This window comes from Lepidochelys kempii, chromosome 5 (assembly GCF_965140285.1).
Source record: "Lepidochelys kempii isolate rLepKem1 chromosome 5, rLepKem1.hap1, whole genome shotgun sequence".
Classification (NCBI taxonomy): domain Eukaryota; kingdom Metazoa; phylum Chordata; order Testudines; family Cheloniidae; genus Lepidochelys; species Lepidochelys kempii.
In genome coordinates, this window is record NC_136384.1 from 136627769 (window position 1) to 136650403 (window position 22635).

The 22635-nt window shown below is 51.2% G+C and overlaps 1 protein-coding gene across 9 annotated transcripts in view; it reads right to left on the reverse strand.

Moving 5' to 3' along the window:
- The window catches only part of LOC140911914 (class I histocompatibility antigen, F10 alpha chain), a 96972-nt gene that overhangs the window by 72097 nt on the left and 2240 nt on the right, over positions 1 to 22635 (reverse strand). For all 9 annotated transcript variants that reach the window (XM_073346071.2, XM_073346069.2, XM_073346066.2 and 6 more), the window contains exon 2: positions 9970 to 10233. In XM_073346071.2, the coding sequence (XP_073202172.2) occupies positions 9970 to 10233 (264 nt within the window). The remainder of the gene's footprint in view (positions 1 to 9969; positions 10234 to 22635) is intronic.

Sequence of the window (22635 nt, forward strand, 5' to 3'; positions counted from 1 at the left end):
ACGGCTTCACGAGCCATGGCATTAAGGGGTAGGCTGGGTCCCCAAGGATACATATAGGCATTTCAACATCCCCAACAGTTATTTTCTGGTCTGGGAATAAAGTCCCTTCCTGCAGCTTTTGAAACAGACCAGAGTTCCTGAAGATGCAAGCGTCATGTACCTTTCCCGGCCATCCCACGTTGATGTTGGTGAAACGTCCCTTGTGATCCACCAGAGCTTGCAGCACTATTGAAAAGTACACCTTGCGGTTTATGTACTCGGCGGCTTGGTGCTCCAGTGCCAAGATAGGGATATGGGTTCCGTCTATAGCCCCACCACAGTTAGGGAATCCCATTGCAGCAAAGCCATCCACTATGACCTGCACATTTCCCAGGGTCACTACCCTTGATATCAGCAGATCTTTGATTGCGTGGGCTACTTGCATCACAGCAGCCCCAACAGTAGATTTGCCCACTCCAAATTGATTCCCAACTGACCGGTAGCTGTCTGGCGTTGCAAGCTTCCACAGGGCTATTGCCACTCGCTTCTCAACTGTGAGGGCTGCTCTCATCTTGGTATTCATGCGCCTCAGGGCAGGGGAAAGCAAGTCCCAAAGTTCCATGAAAGTGCCCTTACGCATGCGAAAGTTTCGCAGCCACTGGGAATCGTCCCAGACCTGCAACACTATGCGGTCCCACCAGTCTGTGCTTGTTTCCTGAGCCCAGAATCGGTGTTCCACAGCATGAACCTGCCCCATTAGCACCATGATGCATGCATTGGCAGGGCCCATGCTTTCAGAGAAATCTGTGTCCATGTCCTGATCACTCACGTGACCGCGCTGACGTCGCCTCCTCGCCCGGTATCGCTTTGCCCGGTTCTGGTGCTGCATATACTGCTGGATAATGCGTGTGGTGTTTAATGTGCTCCTAATTGCCAAAGTGAGCTGAGCGGCCTCCATGCTTGCCTTGGTATGGCATCCGCACAGAAAAAAGGGGCGGAACGATTGTCTGCCGTTGCTCTGACGGAGGGAGGGGCGACTGACGACACGGCTTACAGGGTTGGCTTCAGGGAGCTAAAATCAACAAAGGCGTGGCTTTACATCAAGGAGTATTTCAGGCAGGACTTCACGGAGGGTTCCAATAAGAAATGGTGCACCTAAGTTATTGTTCTTATTGGAACAAGGAGGTTAGCCTGGCCTCTGATTGATACATGGCTAGATTTACCTCGCTGCACCTTCTCTGTGAGTGACTGCAGTGTGACCTAGAGGAATGAGTCCCCTAGACGGGGGAGGAGGCAAATGAGTACAAAACAAATCTAATCTATTTCTTGTTTTGATCCACTCCATCTATCTTTTACATCTTTGGCTGGCAGCAAACGGTGCAGAAGGACTGCATACCATCCACATCTCATGGCTGCTCAGCAGAAGATGGTGCAGTAGGACTGCTAGACATCCTCATCTCTTGCCTGCCCGGCAGAAGATGATGCAATAGGACTGCTAGCAATCCGTATCACCTGCCTACTCACCATAAGACAGTTCAATAGGACTGACTGCAGGACTAAAGAGAATGACCTGGTCAAATCACTCCAAATTTAGTCCCTGCGCCCATGTCTGCCAAGGCACTCCCAGCCGACGTGGCCAGGAGCACTTCGGACATGACGAGGACGGCTACCAGTCATACTGTACCGTCTGCTGCCACAAGGCAATGGGTTGCTGCTACTGTGTAGCAATGCCGTACCGCGTCTGCCAGCACCCAGGAGACATACGGTGACGGTTACCTGAGCGGGCTCCATGCTTGCCGTGGTATGGCGTCTGCACAGGTAACTCAGGAAAAAAGGCGCGAAACCATTGTCTGCCCTTGCTTTCACGGAGGGAGGGAGGGAAGGGGGGCCTGACGATATGTACCCAGAACCACCTGTGACAATGTTTTAGCCCCATCAGGCATTGGGATCTCAACCCAGAATTCCAATGGGCAGCGGAGACTGTGGGAACTGTGGGATAGCTATCCACAGTGCAATGCTCCGGAAGTCGACTCTAGCCTCGGTACTGTGGAAGCACTCCGCCGCGTTAATGCGCTTAATGCACTTAGAGCATTTTCTGTGGGGACACACACACTCGAATATATAAAACCGATTTCTAAAAAAACTTCTATAAATTCAACCTTATTCTGTAGTGTAGACATACCCTTAGAGACTAACCAATTTATTTGAGCATAAGCTTTCGTGAGCTACAGCTCACTTCATCGGATGCATACTGTGGAAAATACAGAAGATGTTTGTTTTTATACACACAAATCATGAAAAAATGGGTGTTTATCACTACAAAAGGTTTTCTCTCCCCCCACCCCACTCTCTTGCTGGTAATAGCTTACGTAAAGTGATCACTTTGTCCTTACCCATAACTATTTTACATTTGGGGACAATGTATACCTTCAAATCAGTGGCACTGCTATGGGTACCCGCATGGCCCCACAGTATGCCAACATTTTTATGGCTGACTTAGAACAACGCTTCCTCAGCTCCCGTCCCCTAATGCCCCTACTCTACTTGCGTTATATTGATGACATCTTCATCATCTGGACCCATGGAAAAGAAGCTCTTGAGGAATTCCACCATGATTTCAACAATTTACATCCCACCATCAACCTCAGTCTGGTCCAGTCCACACAAGAGATCCACTTCCTGGACACTACAGTGCTAATAAGTGATGGTCACAAAAACACTACCCTATACCGGAAACCTACTGACCGCTATTCCTACCTACATGCCTCCAGCTTTCACCCTGACCACACCACACGATCCAGTGTCTACAGCCAAGCTCTAAGATACAACCGCATTTGCTCCAACCCCTCAGACAGAGACAAACACCTACAAGATCTCTGTCGAGCTTTCTTACAACTACAATACCCACCTGTGGAAGTGAAGATACAGATTAACAGAGCCAGAAGAGTTCCCAGAAGTCACCTACTACAGGACAGGCCTAACTAAGAAAATAACAGAAAGCCACTAGCCATCACCTTCAGCCCCCAACTAAAACCCCTCCAACGCATTATTAAGGATCTACAACCTATCCTGAAGGATGACCCAACACTCTCACAAATCTTGGGAGACAGGCCAGTCCTTGCCTACAGACAGCTCCCCAACCTGAAGCGAATACTCACCAGCAACCACATACCACACAACAGAACCACTAACCCAGGAACCTATCCTTGCAACAAAGCCCATTGCCAACTGTGCCCACATATCTATTCAGGGGACACCAGGGCCTAATAACATCAGCCACACTATCAGAGGCTCATTCACCTGCACATCCACCAATGTGATATACGCCATCATGTGCCAGCAATGCCCCTCTGCCATGTATATTGGTCAAATTGGACAGTCTCTACGTAAAAGAATAAATGGACACAAATCAGATGTCAAGAATTATAACATTCATAAACCAGTCGGAGAACACTTCAGTCTCTTTGGTCACGTGATTACAGACATGAAAGTTGCGATATTACAACAGAAAAACTTCAAATCCACACTCCAGCGAGAGACTGCTGAATTGGAATTCATTTGCGAACTGGATACAATTAACTTAGGCTTGAATAGAGACTGGGAGTGGCTAAGTCATTATGCAAGGTAACCCATTTCCCCTTGTTTTCCTAAACCCTCCCCCCATCCTCAGACGTTCTTTTTAAACCCTGGATTTGTGCTGGAAATGGCCCACCTTGATTATCATACACACTGTAAGGAGAGTGATCACTTTACATAAGCTGAAAGAAAAGGAGTACTTGTGGCACCTTAGAGACGAACCAATTTATTTGAGCATAAGCTTTCGTGAGCTACAGCTCATTTCATCGGATGCTATTACCAGCAGGAGAGTGGTGTAGGGGGAGAGAAAACCTTTTGTAGTGATAAACACCCATTTTTTCATGATTTGTGTGTATAAAAACAAACATCTTCTGTATTTTCCACAGTATGCATCCGATGAAGTGAGCTGTAGCTCACAAAAGCTTATGCTCAAATAAATTGGTTAGTCTCTAAGGTGCCACAAGTACTCCTTTTCTTTTTGCGAATACAGGCTAACACGGCTGTTACTCTGAAACCTGTGGATATGGGGAAAGTGATGGACGTGATCCATGTTGACTTTAGCAAAGCTTTTCATACGATCACCCATAGTATTCTTGCCAGCAAGTTAAAGAAGTATGGGCTGGATGAATGGACTATACGGTGGACAGAAAGCTGGCTAGATTGTTGGGATCAATGAGTAGTGATCAACGGCTCGATGTCTAGTTGGCAGCCAGTATCAAGCAGAGTGCCCCAGGGGTCGGTCCTGGGGCTGGTTTAGTTCAACATAGAATCATAGAATATCAGGGATGGAAGGGACCTCAAGAGGTCATCTAGTCCAACCCCCTGCTCAAAGTAGGACCAATCCCCAACTAAATCATCTCAGCCAAGGCTTTGTCCAGCCTGACCTTAAAAATATCTAAGGAAGAAGATTCCACCACATCCCTAGGTAACGCATTCCAGTGTTTCACCACCCTGCTAGTGAAAAAGTTTTTCCTAATATCCAACCTAAACCTCCCCCACTGCAACTTGAGACCATTACTCCTTGTTCTGCCATCAGCTACCACTAAGAACAGTCTAGATCCATCCTCTTTGGAATCCCCTTTCAGATAGTTGAAAGCAGCTATCAAATCCCCCCTCATTCTTCTCTTCCGCAGACTAAACAATCTCAGTTTCCTCAGCCTCTCCTCATAACTCATGTGCTCCTGTCCCCTAATCATTTTTGTTGCCCTCCGCTGGACTCTCTCCAACTTTTCCACATTCTTCTTGTAATGTGGGGCCCAAAACTGGACACAGTACTCCAGATGGGGCCTCACCAATGTCAAATAGAGGGGAACAATATGTCCCTCGATCTGCTGGCAATGCCCCTAAATATATATCCCAAAATGCCGTTGGCCTTCTTGGCAACAAGGGCACACTGTTGACTCATATCCAGCTTCTCGTCCACTGTAACCACTAGGTCCTTTTCTTGAGAACTGCTGCCGAGCCATTCGGTCCCTAGTCTGCAGCGGTGCATGGGATTCTTCCGTCCTAAATGCAGGACTCTGCACTTGTCCTTGTTGAACCTCATCAGATTTCTTTTGGCCCAATCCTCTAATTTGTCTAGGGCCCTCTGTATCCTAACCCTACCCTCCAGCGTATCTACCGCTCCTCCCAGTTTAGTGTCATCTGCAAACTTGCTGAGGGTGCAATCCACACCATCCTCCAGATCGTTTATGAAGATATTGAACAAAACTGGCCCCAGGACCGACCCTTGGGGCACTCCACTTGATACCGGCTGCCAACTAGACATGGAGCCATTGATCATTACCCGTTGAGCCCGACAATCTAGCCAACTTTCTATCCACCTTATAGTCCATTCATCCAGCCCATACTACTTTAACTTGCTGGCAAGAATACTGTGGGAGACCATGTCAAAAGCTTTGCTGAAGTCAAGGAACAACACGTCCACCGCTTTCCCCTCATCCACAGAGCCAGTTATCTCGTCATAGAAGGCAATTAGATTAGTCAGGCATGACTTGCCCTTGGTGAATCCATGCTGACTGTTTCTTATCACTTTCCTCTCATCTAAGTGCTTCAGAATTGATTCCTTGAGGACCTGCTCCATGATTTTTCCAGGGACTGAGGTGAGGCTGACTGGCCTGTAGTTCCCAGGATCCTCCTTCTTCCCTTTTTTAAAGATGGGCACTACATTAGCCTTTTTCCAGTCGTCCGGGACTTCCCCGGATCACCATGAGTTTTCAAAGATAATGGCCAATGGCTCTGCAATCACATTCGCCAACTCCTTCAGCACTCTTGGATGCAGCGCATCCGGCCCCATGGACTTGTGCTCGTCCAGCTTTTCTAAATAGTCCCGAACCACTTCTTTCTCCACAGAGGGCTGGTCACCTCCTCCCCATGCTGTGCTGCCCAGTGCAGTAGTCTGGGAGCTGACCTTGTTCGTGAAGACAGAGGCATCTTTATTAATGATCGATGGGATGGACTGCACCCTCAGCAAGTTTGCAGATGACACTAAAATGGGGGGAGAGGTATATATGCTGGAAGGTAGAGATAGGGTCCAGAGTGACCTAGACAAATTGGAGGATTGGGCCAAAAGAAATCTGATGAGGTTCAATAAGGACAAGTGCAGAGTCCTGCATTTAGGACGGAAGAATCCCATGCACTGCTACAGGCTGGAGACTGACTGGCTAAGCAGTTCTGCAGAAAAGGACCTAGGAGTTACAGTGGATGAGAATCTGGATATGAATCAGCAGTGTGCCCTTGTTGCCAAGAAGGCCAACGGCATATTGGGCTGCATTAGTAGGAGCATTGCCAGCAGATCAAGGGATGTGATTATTCCCCTCTATTCGGCACTGGTGAGGCCACACCTGGAGTATTGTGTCCAGTTTTGGTCCCGCCACTACATAAAGGATGTGGACAGATTGAAGAGAGTCCAGCAGAGGGCAATGAAAATGATTAGGGGGTTGGGGCACATGACTTAGGAGGAGAGGCTGAGGGAACTGGGCTCATTTAGTCTGCAGAAGAGAAAACAGTGAGGGGGGATTTGATAGCAGCCTTCCCACAGGGGGGTTCCAAAGAGGATGGAGTTAGGCTGTTCTCAGTGGTTGCAGATGACAGAACAAGGAGCAATGGTCTCAAGTTACAGCAGGGGAGGTCCATGTTGGATATTAGGAAACGATGTTTCACTAGAAGGGTGGTAACGCGCTGAAATGGGTTACCTAGGGAGGTGGTGGAGTCTCCGTCCTTCGAGGTTTTTAAGGCCTGGCTTGACAAAGTTGGGGTTGGTCCTGCTTTGAGCAGGGGGTTGGACTAGATGCCCTCCTGAGGTCTCTTCCGACCCGGACCTTCTATGATTCTATGCTGAGCGGCGTCACTGCTATTCTGATCTGGCTCCTCTTTGTCTGTCTTAGATGTTTCCTTGGGCGGTCGCTCTAAACCGGAAACTGCCCTCTTACACGTGGATTCGAAGGATCCCAGCTGGAATCGGAGAGCTGTCCCTCTCCCAGGGGACACCGAGGGCTCCTGCACCTGCCAGACCTGGATTCGTGCTTCCTTCTCTCAGAGCTGCCCCTCCCTGAAGAATCGGCAGCAGCAGACTCTGACCCATACCACGCTGAAGGATCCTGTACCGGGGCTTAACTCCCCGGAGCTGCTCTGCTTCTCCTTTGGGCTTGGGGAGGAGAAGGAGCCTGATGACTGTGAGGACTGCTCCACCAGCCCCAGTGCCCTCCACACAGACAGCAGGGATCCTGCAGGGGGCCCAGCTGCACCCCGTTGGTGGGGGAAGCCTGATCAGCAGCAGCTCCAGCACACTCAGAAGCCCTAAGTCGTCAGGATGCACGACTCGAGACCAGTGTCCCACAAGCCAACAGCCCTGGGACTGCGAGGGGGAGGGGGTAAATGAGGGGAGGAGGGCAGTCGGGACAGTGATTGGGGAGAGGGCGGGGGGACTGAACAGCAGCTTGCCAGCGCAGGGTTAGGGGCAGGCGAGCGGAGCCCCTCTCTCAGCACTGGGGAGGCCAATGTCCGTGTGAGCAGGTCAGGCTGGACAGGCTCAGCAGCAGGGGACCAATGGGTGAGACTAGTCAGGAGAGGGTTAAACTAGCTACAGAGGGGGTGGGCTAGGGGGGCAGACACTTGGCAACCCTCCGCCCTGTCGCTTAGTCTTGGGGCAGGGCCCCCAGGAACCCAGGTGTCCAGGGCAGGATGGAAATTAGTTCTTATTGCTGCTGTCTCAGTGCTGGGAGCCAGGAGGGATTGGGGGGAGGGCATTAGGAGGGGCTGGGCACACTCCTGGGTGAGGACCAATGTCACAGGCCAGTGGAATCAGGGGAATCAGGGGACTGGTGAGTGAAAATCTTGTCAGGAAGGGCAGAGCAGGGCCGGGGGCAGGAAGTTCATCAGAGAGACCCCCACAAGCCAGGGACAGTTCAGCAGTGCCAGGCACTGAACGTTTATGTATCATCACCATGCTAACTGAGACAGCACAATCAGGGGCCTGGCTACAGCCCCCACACTGGGGGCTGAGCAGGAAGAACAGCTCTTTACACATCTATCGATAGCGTGCAGGAGAACCTGCCTGACCCTGGCAGCTCCAACTGGCAGCAATGGTCTCAAGTTGCGGGGGGGGGGGGGGGGGGGGAAGAGGTCTAGGTTGGATATTAGGAAAAACTATTTCACTAGGAGGGTGCTGAAGCACTGAAATGGGTTACCTAGGGAGGTGGTGGAATCTCCATACCTAGAGGTATTTAAGGCCTGGCTTGACGAAGCCCTGGCTGGGATGATTTAGTGGGTGCTGGTCCTGCCATGAGCAGGGGGTTGGACTAGATGACCTCCTGAGCTCTCTTCCAACCCTCATCGTCTATAACATGTGCTGTGATTTCTGCTGCCAGGAGTGAGGTAGCCCTGGAGCTTCTGCACGTTACAGGGGCTGATTCTCTAACTAACTCTCCAACCCAAGTCAATGTCAGACCCTCCTCCTGAGGAGTGAAGAGGAATCTGACCTTACCTAAACTCACTCTAGAAAAAAGACAAAATGAACAATGAAGGCTCACCAGTGAGCAGCTTCTCCCCAGGGCTGGGTGAATGCAGCGCTGCCTGCTCGTGTGACTTAACTGTGCATCTCATGATAGTGGGTGGTTTTATTAAAGCCCGAGCTCCTGGGATTAGCGGAGTCTTCGCTCTTTTTTAAAAGTAATAAGAGCAGCAGTGAAAACCCTGAAAATTTGTCCCCGAAAGGCTCAAACCAGAAAGCAAATAAAAATAATCTCCAATGCGTAGACTGGTAGACTGTCGGTCCTTCATCAGTTCAGACTGAGCCGATCACAACACATCTTCCAATCTTCTCTCGCTCTGGCCATCCTTCGCCATGCTAGTCCATATCTCCTTAATAGGAAATCCAGTTTCCTTTTGACGACCTGGCACCTGAGATTCTTTGCAGCCTCTCGTCGTTCGAATGCCTCACTGCCTCCGGAGTGGCGATCGAGGAACGTGCAGAGAACCGAGACTTGGTTTTCCATGTTGTTTTAGCCATTGTTTTCAGCCACCCGCTGGCTGGGTTGTCAGTGGCGCGTTAACCTCTCCAATTTAGCTAGTTTACAGCCTCAGAAAGAGGGATTATACGCCCCTCCACAGAGGAAGCAACCCCCTCGCTGGGCTGACAGTCTGACACCTTGACAGCATGGTTAGACCTGCTGGAGAATGCACTCCGCTACCATCGCTGTCGAACAGCCAGGGTTACCGCTGCACCACGCTGAGGCATTGAAGTAGGATTTGCAGCAGAATCTCCAATATTATTCCCAAAATACTCATGACACTTAAGATAAGGCAAACTCAGCATTTTGTGGGCCTGACTTGTGATGTTTGAACACTTGGGGCTATCGATATTGGGATTCCCCATCACTCGGTGTCTGGGCATTGAGCCAAGACATCTCAGAGCCCTGTTCTAGCTCTAGGGTCTGACAGCGTCACTATCGTAGCCGGGAGGAACAAACCCCTCCACGCAGGAATTGCTGGGTACAATTCTCTGGCCTGGGTAACCAGAAGGCCAGACTAGTCGTGTCTGATGGGACCTTCTGGCCTTTGCCCCTCTGATGCTCTGCCTGGGAAATGACCACACATGAAGGGCGGGGGGTCCTCCGAAGCAGCTGCAAGTGGGACTGGTAGCAGAAATCTGGAGTGTTTGGGGAGGGAACAGCATGACAGTCCCATTCTGAAGGGTGTCAAAAAAGTTTTTCACGTGAAAACCTCCATCCTGCAGCCCCTCGCTCCCATGTTCACACTGACTCTTATGAGAAAATGCCCCTCTGAGCCTTCCGTCCCCTCCCCCTGCTCACACTGACACCACCATCCCCGATGTGGATCCCTGTGTCCCTTCCACCTGCTTACATCAACACGCCCCTCTCTGCGTCCGTGGGCCAGGCCTTGCCTTGCACTCACCCTTGTTGTGGTTGTAGAGCTCACGCAAGGCGTTCAGACTCGCATTGAACCAGGCCTGCCAGCGCCGTGCACGCCAGGTCTGCTCATCCCAGTGCTGTGGGTCCACGTTCCGAGCCATCCATTCTGTGTGTGGCTCCACCCTCCGCTTCTCGCTGGTGTAGTCCACGAAGAGCTGATCATCCACGTAGCCGACAGCGCTGTACCAGGGCAGCCCTGGGCCGGGCTCCGACACCACTGTGTTGTATATGCGCGTGGAGTGCAGGCCTAAGGGAGGGGAAAATTCGGGGCGGGGGGGGTAGGGGGGGGTCAGATCGAAGCTCCTGACAATATGAGAAGTAGCACCAGGCCTCAGGAATGCTCCTGTGCGAGGGAGACCTGGGGATGGGCCCACACAACAGCCTGTCCAGGGAGAAAGAGGGGTCAGGGTAGGAGGTGAAAGCAGGGGGGGGTCAGGGCTGGAGAGGGGCAGAGGAAGTACAGGGTGGCTGGAGTGTGTGTGAGGAGTAGGGGAGCAGACAGGGAGAGTGTATTGGGGGTACAGGGACTAAAGGAAATGAGAAGAAGGAAAGTGGGCCCAGGAGAAAGGGCAGGGCTGGAAGTGGGGGTGAGGAGCAGGAGTGGGATGTTATGGGGGAGTGTGGAGTAGGAGAAGGGCTGGGGGGCTGAAGCTGGGGGGAGGGGGGAAGTGTCCAAGCTGCAGGTGGGAACCAGGGCCCCAGCTGTTTACATAATTTACTATAATTTATTAAGAACATAAGAATGGCCATACTGAATCAGATCAAAGGTCTGTCTAGCCCAGCATCCTGCCTTCCAACAGTGGCCAGTGCCAGGTGCTTCAGAGGGAATGAACATCAAATGAACACCCTATCACCCATTCCCAGCCTCTGGCAAAACACAGGCTAGGGACACCATCCCTGCCCATCTTGGCTAATAGCTCGCAGCTCCTGGCCATTGCAGTCTGAAGTCACAGAGACTGCTGGAAGTCATGAATTCCATGACTTCTGTGTCCTCTGTGAAAAAAACATAGCTTTAGTCATGGTTTTATATACTGTTATCATAAACCCCCTTAGTTCTCTCTTTTCTAAGCTGAAAAGTTCCAGTTTTATTAATCTCTCCTCATACGGCAACCGTTCCTTACCCCTAGTCATTTTTGTTGCCCTTTTCTGAACCCTTTCCAATTCCAATATATCTTTTTTGAGATGGGGCTATACGGGGAGACTTTGGCAAACCAGTAAAGTGCCTGAAACCACTATGGCTTATTGCTAAAAGCAGCCAAGTCAGCAGGTTTAGCTTAACCAGGGGGAGGGGCGGAGGGTTGGGTGCCACAGAGAGGGTAGCTTGACCCCGTGTCCTTCCTGATAAGAACTGTGTTGTAGTTGCTGATACATGCAACTTAGAACAGCAGGATGTGCCCCAGGAATGGGCCTCAAGGCTGCAAACTCTGGAAAAACCCGCACCTGGTTAATCGATAATCAGAAGGAGCCTCTTGCTTGCCCACTGGAACTGCTTGCTTTATTTAAGGGACACATCATTCTATTACTAATGTATAAATAAGGGGGAAAAGTTTGAGGTGGTGGGACTCTTCAGGACTGGACTCTCCCTCTGGCTGCATCTTGTGTTCCCCACTAGCAGACGGGCTGCCGCTGTGCCACTCGAGAGCCACACTCAGCTTCGGCTGCCGCTGTGCCACTCGAGAGCCACACTCAGCTTCGGTAATTATCGAGGGTTGGGAGTGTTTTACTAACCTGTTGCGGATGTGTGTAAGTGCATGAGACTAAGTAAAGTTTAGCTTTAAGTGAAAGCACTCTTGTGTTGTCCTGTTTGTGCCGCCATCTATTGGTTGGATGGCCATGTCTCCCCTGATTTATTTCCTGACACCACCTCACACAGAGTAAAAGTTACCAACAGCTTTGGGTTGAAAGAACCCCGGGTAACAGGGCAACCACATCTGTATGCAGTATTCAAGGTGTGGGCATACCATGGATTTATAGAGAGGCCAATATGATATTTTCTGTCTTATTATCTATCCCTTTCCTAATGATTCCCAACATTCTGTTCATTTTTTTGACTGCCGCTGCACGTTGAGTGGATGTTTTCTGAGAACTATCCCCTAAGACTCCAAGATCTCTTTCTTGAATGGTAACGACTAATTTAGATCTCATCATTTGATATGTGTAGTTGGGACTATGTTTTCCAGTGTATTACTTTTCATTTATCCACACTGAATTTCATCTGCGATTGTTTTGTCCAGTCACCCAGTTTTGCAAGATCCATTTGTAACTCTTTGCAGTCTGCTTCGGACTTAACTTATTCATGCTGTGGCTGCACCCTAGGTCCCCTGTTGGGACCAGGCCCCCTGTTGTGCCAGTCACTGCATAGGCCCTGCCCCATGGAGCTCACAGGCTGATCACCTGTCCCTACAGTGGGGTTCACCTCACAGACCCACAGGCAGGATCAGGGCCAAAGCAGGGGGTGGGGAGGGGCTGCAGCCACTGAACCCCTGATCCCTTCACTCCAGTGAGCATCACACTGACATCAGACACGGCTCAGGGGAGTTACACACATATCTGGGGTTTGGGACCTGGGGATCAGGCTGACACAGGCTGGTGCCTTGTTTGGTCCTGTCAATTCCTCAGTGTCTCAGGGGATATTTAGTCTCAGACCTGGCAGACCCTCAGTGTGGACCCTCACTCACTCACACAGCCCCCGTGGAGCCCTCACTCACCCGAGTAAGTGTAAGCGGGGGAATGGTCCCACTATTGTGGGAACTTTCCTAGATTCTGCACTACCCCACTGAAATGGGCTATTGAAAGGATGAGTCCTCGCTCCCACTTCCTTTACCCAGAGGCCTCCCTGCCCTTGAGGACTCCCCTTCCACTGTCCTGTCTGGCAGAGTCCTCGTAACCCCAACAAGGCTGGGCCCAGGATTCCTGGGGAGCTCAACCCCCAACCCTGCTGTGGCCACCTAGGACAGGGGTTAGTACTCTGGGGTACTCTCTCTGCACTGGGCAAGTCCCTGACCCACTGATCATTACAGACAAGTTAAAGCAAATATAAGCTATTTAATCGACAATTAATTTAAAAAAGAATAAGGAAAAATGGGAAAGGTTAAAGGAAACACATCACCCCACTCTGTGGCAGGGAACATCACAAACAGGGCCTCTGGAACGTCAGGGCACTTCACAGTCTGCTCCTTGTAAGTCCCAGGCCCCTTCACAGGCCCTGGCCGTGCTGCAGGGATGCTGAGGGTTGCACACTTGCTCTGGTGGTGGCCACACATCTCCAGACTTTGGGCGGTGGGACCCTTCTTCCCAGCATCAGCCCCCTCCCAGTCTGGCCTGCAAGGATCCTTGGCTGGGGGTGTCTTTCTGTGCTGTGCCCCTTTGCCAGGGTCCCCCCTTGGCTGCCCCCCGTTGCTCACCATACATGGCTCTAGCTCCAGCCCCAGCCCCACTATTCTAGCTCCAGCTCCACTCCGCCTCAGCACGGATGCTGCTGCTCTGCCTCCAGCCCCCTGGGCTGTGTCTCTGGCCCCGCTGGCTCTGCTCCCTTCAGCCCTGCTCCCAGCACAGGGTCTGCTCTCCCTGGGCTGTGTCTCTGGCCCCGCTGGCTCTGCTCCCTTCAGCCCTGCTCCCAGCACAGGGTCTGCTCTCCCTGGGCTGTGCCTCTGGCCCCGCTGGCTCTGCTCCCTTCAGCCCTGCTCCCAGCACAGGGTCTGCTCTCCCTGGGCTGTGTCTCTGGCCCCGCTGGCTCTGCTCCCTTCAGCCCTGCTCCCAGCACAGGGTCTGCTCTCCCTGGGCTGTGTCTCTGGCCCCGCTGGCTCTGCTCCCTTCAGCCCTGCTCCCAGCACAGGGTCTGCTCTCCCTGGGCTGTGTCTCTGGCCCCGCTGGCTCTGCTCCCTTCAGCCCTGCTCCCAGCACAGGGTCTGCTCTCCCTGGGCTGTGCCTCTGGCCCCGCTGGCTCTGCTCCCTTCAGCCCTGCTCCCAGCACAGGGTCTGCTCTCCCTGGGCTGTGCCTCTGGCCCCGCTGGCTCTGCTCCCTTCAGCCCTGCTCCCAGCACAGGGTCTGCTCCCCCTGGGCTGTGCCTCTGGCCCCGCTGGCTCTGCTCCCTTCAGCCCTGCTCCCAGCACAGGGTCTGCTCTCCCTGGGCTGTGCCTCTGGCCCCGCTGGCTCTGCTCCCTTCAGCCCTGCTCCCAGCACAGGGTCTGCTCTCCCTGGGCTGTGTCTCTGGCCCCGCTGGCTCTGCTCCCTTCAGCCCTGCTCCCAGCACAGGGTCTGCTCTCCCTGGGCTGTGTCTCTGGCCCCGCTGGCTCTGCTCCCTTCAGCCCTGCTCCCAGCACAGGGTCTGCTCTCCCTGGGCTGTGCCTCTGGCCCCGCTGGCTCTGCTCCCTTCAGCCCTGCTCCCAGCACAGGGTCTGCTCTCCCTGGGCTGTGCCTCTGGCCCCGCTGGCTCTGCTCCCTTCAGCCCTGCTCCCAGCACAGGGTCTGCTCTCCCTGGGCTGTGCCTCTGGCCCCGCTGGCTCTGCTCCCTTCAGCCCTGCTCCCAGCACAGGGTCTGCTCTCCCTGGGCTGTGCCTCTGGCCCCGCTGGCTCTGCTCCCTTCAGCCCTGCTCCCAGCACAGGGTCTGCTCTCCCTGGGCTGTGTCTCTGGCCCCGCTGGCTCTGCTCCCTTCAGCCCTGCTCCCAGCACAGGGTCTGCTCTCCCTGGGCTGTGCCTCTGGCCCCGCTGGCTCTGCTCCCTTCAGCCCTGCTCCCAGCACAGGGTCTGCTCTCCCTGGGCTGTGCCTCTGGCCCCGCTGGCTCTGCTCCCTTCAGCCCTGCTCCCAGCACAGGGTCTGCTCTCCCTGGGCTGTGTCTCTGGCCCCGCTGGCTCTGCTCCCTTCAGCCCTGCTCCCAGCACAGGGTCTGCTCTCCCTGGGCTGTGTCTCTGGCCCCGCTGGCTCTGCTCCCTTCAGCCCTGCTCCCAGCACAGGGTCTGCTCTCCCTGGGCTGTGTCTCTGGCCCCGCTGGCTCTGCTCCCTTCAGCCCTGCTCCCAGCACAGGGTCTGCTCTCCCTGGGCTGTGTCTCTGGCTCCATGGCTGCAGCTCTCCCCCCAGGACAGATCTGCTCTGAGGGCTGTTTCTGTGACACTGCTCCCAGCTCGGACCTGCTTCCTGGGCTGCTTTTCTGGCCCCTCTGGCTGGCTCTGCTCCCCAGCTCAGCTTGGGCCCCTGCTCTCTCCTTGGCTCAGTCCCACTCCATTGGACCCAGGCAATTCCAGCTCACAGGGAGGATGGGACCCCAGGCCTCCTGACTCCCTGATTAGCCTGCCCGCCCTGTCAATTAGGCTGACCTGGAGCATTAGCCTCTCCCCATTGACCCTGGGGACTGTCAGTTTCAGGGTCTTGATTTCCCATTGACCCTCCCCCTTTTGGTACTGGGAGCTAGCAACGAAAATCCCCCCACTGAATGTTAGTAAGAGGGCTGCTCAAATCCAGTCTCCCCAGCAGGCAGAGGGGGCCTGAAACCAGGAGTTTCTCACACCCTAGGCAATGTCCAAACCACTAGGCTCCTCCTACACTGTTGTGTGAGTTCACGTGTGGGTTCGATCCAGCAAGCAGCCTGAGCACCCTCACCGCATCGGGCCCGCAGACAAGGGCGGAGGACATCTGTCATCTCTGGGCCCATGCATCACTCTGGGGCCCAGGCATCCAGGAGCCTAGCAGGAGGCTGCAGGGCACAGGAACACAGGTCCCGAGGGAACTGTTAATGCACAAATGTAGGTGCCAAGTGAGTTCAGGGACCTACCGTGCTCAGCAGCAGCTGAGTGGGAGATTCTGTGAATCCTAGTGGTCTGATTCTGGGATTTAGGCACCTTAGCCCCTTTGTGGATCTAGCTCAGGAGCAACAGGAACAGCATGGAGCAGAGTCTGATCCCGCTCCTGCCTCTCAGAGGCTAGGCTCCCTCCCTCTGACACTGCCCTGCAGTGGCCTCTCCCCTCCCACTTGCCTGGGGTCAGACCATGGTGGGACAGAGGCTTCTCCTCTCCTGTTGCTGCTGCTTCCAGCCCCTCCCTCTCCCCTCCTCACTCCATCTCTTCTTTTGCCCAGCCCTGCACCTAATTTCTCTGTTCTCCCCTCCACGCTGCTGTCATCTGCCACCCACCCAGCTCCTCCCCTCGTCAGCCCTCTCTGGTCCCCACCACGGCTCTCCCTTCCAGCCTCCCACACTCGTCCTCCATAACTTCAGCTTCTAAGGTGATGGCCCATCTGACCCTCTGTTCCCCATTTCCAGGATCAGCTGGAAAGCAAAAGGCTGAGGAGGAGGCCAGGTGACAATGTTTGCCAGGAACAAGAACAAAAGACTAAGGAGGGGGCCTCTCAGGGCTAAGTGTGGGCTGTTGGAGGGAGGAAAAGCTTCTGGATTGGAACTAAAGAGAGAGCTCTTGGTCCTGGACAGACCCAGATGGACTTTGCTGTCACTTTCTGTTCTCTATGTTAACTAAGGATGTTCTACACCGTGCTCTAGTGACCTAATAAACCCTCCTGTTTTTACAACACTGGCTGAGAGTCACTCCAGAGTCAGGAAGTCAGAGGGAGCCTTTCCCAGGAGTCTTGTTCAGGTGCTCTCCCTGAGGGGAGCTCACGGCATGAAGCAGGGTGTTGAAGGCTCTGAAGTTCAGTTCCAGGAGGCGATGAAGCCAAGCAGCTTACCCCAGTGAGAGTGTGTGACCCTAAGGGGATTGACACACTGAACGGGTCACCCCAGGAACTGTTCCAGAGCTGTGTTAGTTAAACAGAAATTAAAAGAGACAGCTCCAAAAGTGAAATCTCTGCAAGCTGCACAGAAACTTTTTAAAGACACCATAATAGAGGCTCAATTTAAATGTATACTCAAAATTAATTAAAAAACATAGTAAGAGAACCAAATAGTGCCACCATGGCTAAACATAGTAAAAGAAGCAGTGAGAGGCAAAAAGGCATCCTTTAAAAAGTGAAACTTAAATCCTAGTGAGGAGAATAGAAAGGACCATAAACTCTGGCAAATTAAAGTGTAAAATATAATTAGGAAGGCTAAAAGAGAATTTGAACAACAGCTTGTCAAAGACTCCAAAAGTAATAGCGAAAAAAAATTTTTTTAGTACATCAGAAGCAGGAAGCCGGCTAATCAACCAGTGGGGCCACTGGACAATCGAGATGCTAAAGGAGCACTCAATGACGATAAGGCCATTGAGGAGAAACTAAATGAATTCTTTCCATCAGACATCATGGCTGAGGATGTGAGGAAGATTCCCAAACTTGAGCCATTCTTTTTAGGGGATAGATCTGAGGAATTGTCCCAGATTGAGGTATCATTACAGGTAGTTTTGGAACAAATTGATAAACTAAACAGCAATAAGTCACCAGGACCAGATGGTATTCACCCAAGAATTCTGAAGGAACTCAAATGTGAAATTGCAGAACTACTAACTGTAGTCTGTAACCTATCATTTAAATCAGCTTCTGTACCAGATGACTGGAGAATAGCCAACGTAACACCAATTTTAAAAAAGGACTCCAGAGGTGATCACAGTAATTACAGGCCGGTAAACTTGACTTCAGTACCAGGCAAATTGGTTGACTACAGTAAAGAACAGAATTGTCAAACGCACAGATGAACATAATTTGTTGGGGAAGAGTCAGCACGATTTTTGTAAGGGGAAATCATGCCTTACCAACCTACTAGAATTCCTTGAGGGGGTCAGCAAGCATGTGGACAAGGGGGATCCAGTGGTATAGTGTACTTGGATTTTCACAAAGCCTTGACAAGGTCCCTCAGCAAAGGTTCTTAAGCAAAGTAAGCTGTCATGGGATAAGAGGGAAGGTCCTCTCACCAACCAGTAACTGCTTAAAAGATAGGAAACAAAGGGCAGAAATAAATGGCCAGTTTTCAGAATGGAGAGAGGTAAATAGTGGTGTCCACCAGGGATCTGTAGTGGGACCAGTCCAATTCAATGTATTCATAAATGATCTGGAAAAAAGGGTAAACAGTGAGGTGGCAAAATTTTCAGATGATACAAAACTACTCAAGAAAGTTAAGTCCAAGGCAGACTGTGAAGAGCTACAAAAGGATCTCTCAAAACTGGGTGACTGGACAACAAAATGGCAGATCAAATTCCATGTTGAGAATTGCAAAGTAATGCATATTGGAAAATAGAATCCCAACTACACATATCAGATGACGGGGTCTAAATTAGCTGTTACCACTCAAGAAAGATCTTGGAGTCATTGTGGATAGTTCTCTGAAAACATCCACTCAATGTGCAGCAACAGTCAAAAAATCAAATCATTCAGAAAGGGATAGATAAGAGGATAGAAAATATCATATTGCCTCTATATAAATCCACGAGATGCCCACATCTTGAATACTCCATGCAGATGTGGTGACCCCATCTCAAAAAAGATATATTGGAATTGGAAAAGGTTCAGAAAAGGGCAACAAAAATAACAAAGGATATGGAATGGCTTCTGTATGAGAAGAGATTAATAAGACTGGAACTTTTCAGCTTGGAAAAGAGATCACTAAGGGAGAATATGATAGAGGTCTATAAAATCATGACTGGCATGGAGGAAGTAAATAAGGAGTAAATAACACTTCGTTCTCATAACATAGGAACTACGGGTCACCAAATGAAATTAATAGGCATTCGATTTAAAACAAACAAAAGGAAGTATTTCTTCACACAACGCACAGTTAACCTGTGGAACTCTTTGGCAGAAGATGTTCTGAAGGCCAAGGGTTTAAACAGGGTTTAAAGAGTTCAAAAGAGAACTAGATAAATTCATGGAGGATAGGTCCATTGATGGCTATTAGCCAGGGTGGACAGGAATGGTGTCCCTATGGGTGACGGGATGGATCATTTGATGATTACACGGTCTGTTCATTCCCTCTGGGGCACCTGGCATTGGCTACTGTCGGAAGACAGGATACTGGGCTAGACTGACCTTTGGTTTGACGCAGTGTGGCCGTTCTTATGTTTGACAGCACCAGTCATGTGTATCCATGACAATAAAACATGACAGTCCTCCTCCCCTCTCCTTCCCTTCCTTCAATTCCTACCTCCCTCTCCCTTGCAGATGTGGACATTTTTCCATCTGCTCTCCTCCTAACCCCTCCACTCACCCCACAGACCCCATTCCATCTCCTGATCTCCCTCACACCCGCTCTCCTCCCTCCCTTACTCTTCTCTTTAACCTCTCACTCTCCTCTGGCTCTTTCCCCCTCACAATATGAACACACTTCAGCACCTTCCATCGTAAAGACCCTTGACTCGATTTGCCTCTCCAGCTACAGCCCCTTCTCCCTTTCATCTCTCAACTCATTGAATGTGCCTCAGCAATCACTGTCTGGAGTTCCTGTCCTCCATTCCCTCCAAGACCCTCCCCACCCCGGCTTCCACCCCTTGCACTCCAGGGAAATCGCTCCTGCCAAAGTCTCTAATGACTCTTCCTAACTAAGACTCAAAATCAGTGCTCCATCCTCACCTTCCTTGGCTTGCCAGCCGCCTCTGACACCATTTGCCAGGCTCTTCTTGAAATCTTGTCCCCCTTGGCTTCTTTATCTCTGTCCCCTCCTGGGTCTACTCTGACCTCTCTAATCACTCCTTCACCATGTCCGTCAGAGGATCTTCCTTATCCCCCTCCAGCTTTCTATGGGGTTTTGTCATGGTCCCCTTCTCTTCTCCCTCTACACCTTATCTCTGGGCAAAATCATCTGCAAACACAAATTCAACTACCATCTCCATGCTGATGACTCACAGATCTACCTATCCTTTTCCAATCTGTCTCTTTCGGCACAAACTAAAATCTTGGCCTGTCTCTCTGACATCTCCTTGTGGCTTTCTCATCATCAGCTCAAGCTCAATGTGGTTAAAACAGAGTTCTCAATCTTCCTCCCAAGATCTCCCTTCTACCTCCTTTGTCAGTCACTGTGGACAACATCACCACCCTGCCTGCCACTCAGGACCATAACCTGGGTGTCATCTTTGACTTGGAGCTCTCTCTAGGTCCTCACATCCAGGTTATGCCTAAATCTTGCTGATTCTTTCTGCAGAGCCTCTTTAAGACACTGCCTTTCCTATCCACCCCCACAGCTAAACCTCTCGCCCAGGCTCTCAGCATCTCGTGTCTCAACTGCTACAACATCCTTTTCTCTGGCCTTGACAAACGCAGACTTAGCCCACTCAGATCCCTTCAGAAGATGCTGAAAAGATCGTTTCCCAGCTCCTTGATAGGACCATGTCATTTCTCTCTTTGCCTCTCTCCACTGGCTCCTCCTTCTCATCAAATAGAAGCTGCCTATTTTCAGCTGTGAGGCCCTTCATAGCCTATCCCCAACGGACCTGTCATCTCTCATCTGCTGAGGATGAGAATAGCAGGGAGCTTTACTTTTTAAATTGGCTTGCTTTTCCCACTAGAAAGGCCCATCTTGTTGGCCCTGTTTTTTGTGAAAGACTCGACAGTGAGCTGGAGAACTTGAGGGGCGGGCGTGTAACCCAAGAACATGAGAGGGGAAGGAATTATTATTTCATGTCATGGTAGCACAACCCAGCTTTAACCATGCTGGGGCTGGGGCTGTGCAGACAGAGCAAGGGACAGTCCCTGCCCCGAACACATTACACTCATCATAATGGTCAGTTCTGGTTGGACACATTCCTGGAGGTTTCATCACAGGACACGCTCTTTAATTGCAGATTAACCTTTAATTCCTGGAGACACCAGGACATTCCTGGAGGGTTGGCAACCCTATGCCGAGGTCAGCTCCACACTGTTTTTCTTTGGCTTTAATTATTGAATTTGATTGTTTGTTTCTTTTCACCCAAATAGTTAAATCGGTTCAATACCAAAAGAGTTTTAGTTCCTCAAAATAATTAAAATCCCTACGGCAAGTGCAGTGCTATCGGTACAGCCATGCTTTACACCAGTAAATGTAGGGGAATAATCTGTATCTGTATAACCAGGGTTTACATTCAGCAGGAGCGGAGCGCCAGTAAATATTTTCAAACCTTGACTCCAGCCTGATGCTGTTGAATGTGGGGGAGGCCTGGGGGCTCCGGGAAATACTCCTATGACAATTAAAGCCTTGAGTACAACTGTGTCCACACTAAGGCTATGTCCAACTGCACTTTCATCGGTGGGTGTGAAAAAAACCACACCCCAACCCACAAAAGTTTTACCGATGAAAAGCACCGGTAGGGACAGCGCTTTGTAGGAGGGAGATGCTCTCCCAACAACAAAGCTATTGCCCCTCATTGGGGGTGGTTTTATTTTGTCAGCGGGAGAGCTCTTTCCTGCCAACAAAGAGTGGCCACACTGTGTGCCTTGCAGTGGCATGGCCGTAGCGGCACAGCTGGGCCGCTGTAAGGTGTGCACCATAGACACAGCCTAAGTGATTGGTGTAAAAATAGTACAAACACTGCACGTAAAACAGCCCTAAAAAGTTTATTACAACTGTTTAAACTTCATTGTTAAAACCGTAGCCTTCTCTATCCACAAATTCACACCAGTTTAAGTTAAGGTGTGAGTTGCACTGGTTTAGTTAAACCAGTTTAAGAGGCTCTGTGGACCCTCCTTTTCCAGTTTAAGGGCTTGTCTACACTGGCAATTCACAGCGCTCTAACTTGCTGGCTCGGCGGTGTGTGTGTGTGTGTGAAAAATTACTGCCCCCCCCACGGAGCACAGCAAGTTAGAGCACTGTAAAGCGCCAATGTAGACAGGCTCCCAGCGCTCGGAGCTATTCCCCTCGTCAACCTGGTTTACCAGGAGCGCTGAGAGAGCTCTCTCCACAGCGCTCGCGGATCACCACACTGACAGTTCAAAGCGCGGCCGCAGGAGAGCTCCCATGGCAGCACTTTGCGCCATCTAGTGTAGACTTAGCCTAAGAGTGGCTTTTTTTCTGTTTACCTTAAGTCGGTTGGGCCTTGTCCACATGGAGAGTTGCATCAGTGTAACTAAACACAACTGATTCAGCTAAACCAGCACAAAGCCCCACGTGGACACTTGTATTCTGATGTAACAGAAGCTTTTTTCAGTTCAGGTTAAGTTGCTGGGAATCAGTTTAAGCTAAACTAAAAAAGGCCACGGTGATACCAAAATAAGAGGGCCCACAAAGGGGTTGGCACTGATTTATCTGCACCAGTTTAATTAAACCAGAGCAAGTTTGAAGTGTAGAAAAGGCCCTACCCAACCAAACACCTGTCGAGCAGAAGAAAGAAAAGCTGTCCTTGGTAAAGATTCTACACCCAGTGGCCCTCCATTTGAGGGCTGAGAGTTCCCACCCCAGGTCTCTGCTGCTCCAAGCAGACCTCCAGCAAAACAGGGCAGATGATGCTTACAAGAAAACAAGGAGGGGAAAAAACCCTTTCGGGCCTTTGCTATCCCTTAGGCAGCAACAGAAATGGACACCCTATTTCCCCCTTGTCAGGTCACCTCTAATGTAATGGGCACAGAGGATTTTTCTTTCAGCGAAGGCCCAGCCAGGCACCCACGGCAGTTGGTGCTGGATGTAACGCATTAAAAAAGCCAAACCAGCCAGTGAGAATGTCAGCTTGGCCCAGACTCTCTCTGATCCTCATCAACGTCCTCCTCTGCCCACGCACACACACCCAGCCCTGCAGGCCCCAGGCCAAACCTCTGCACCACTGGAG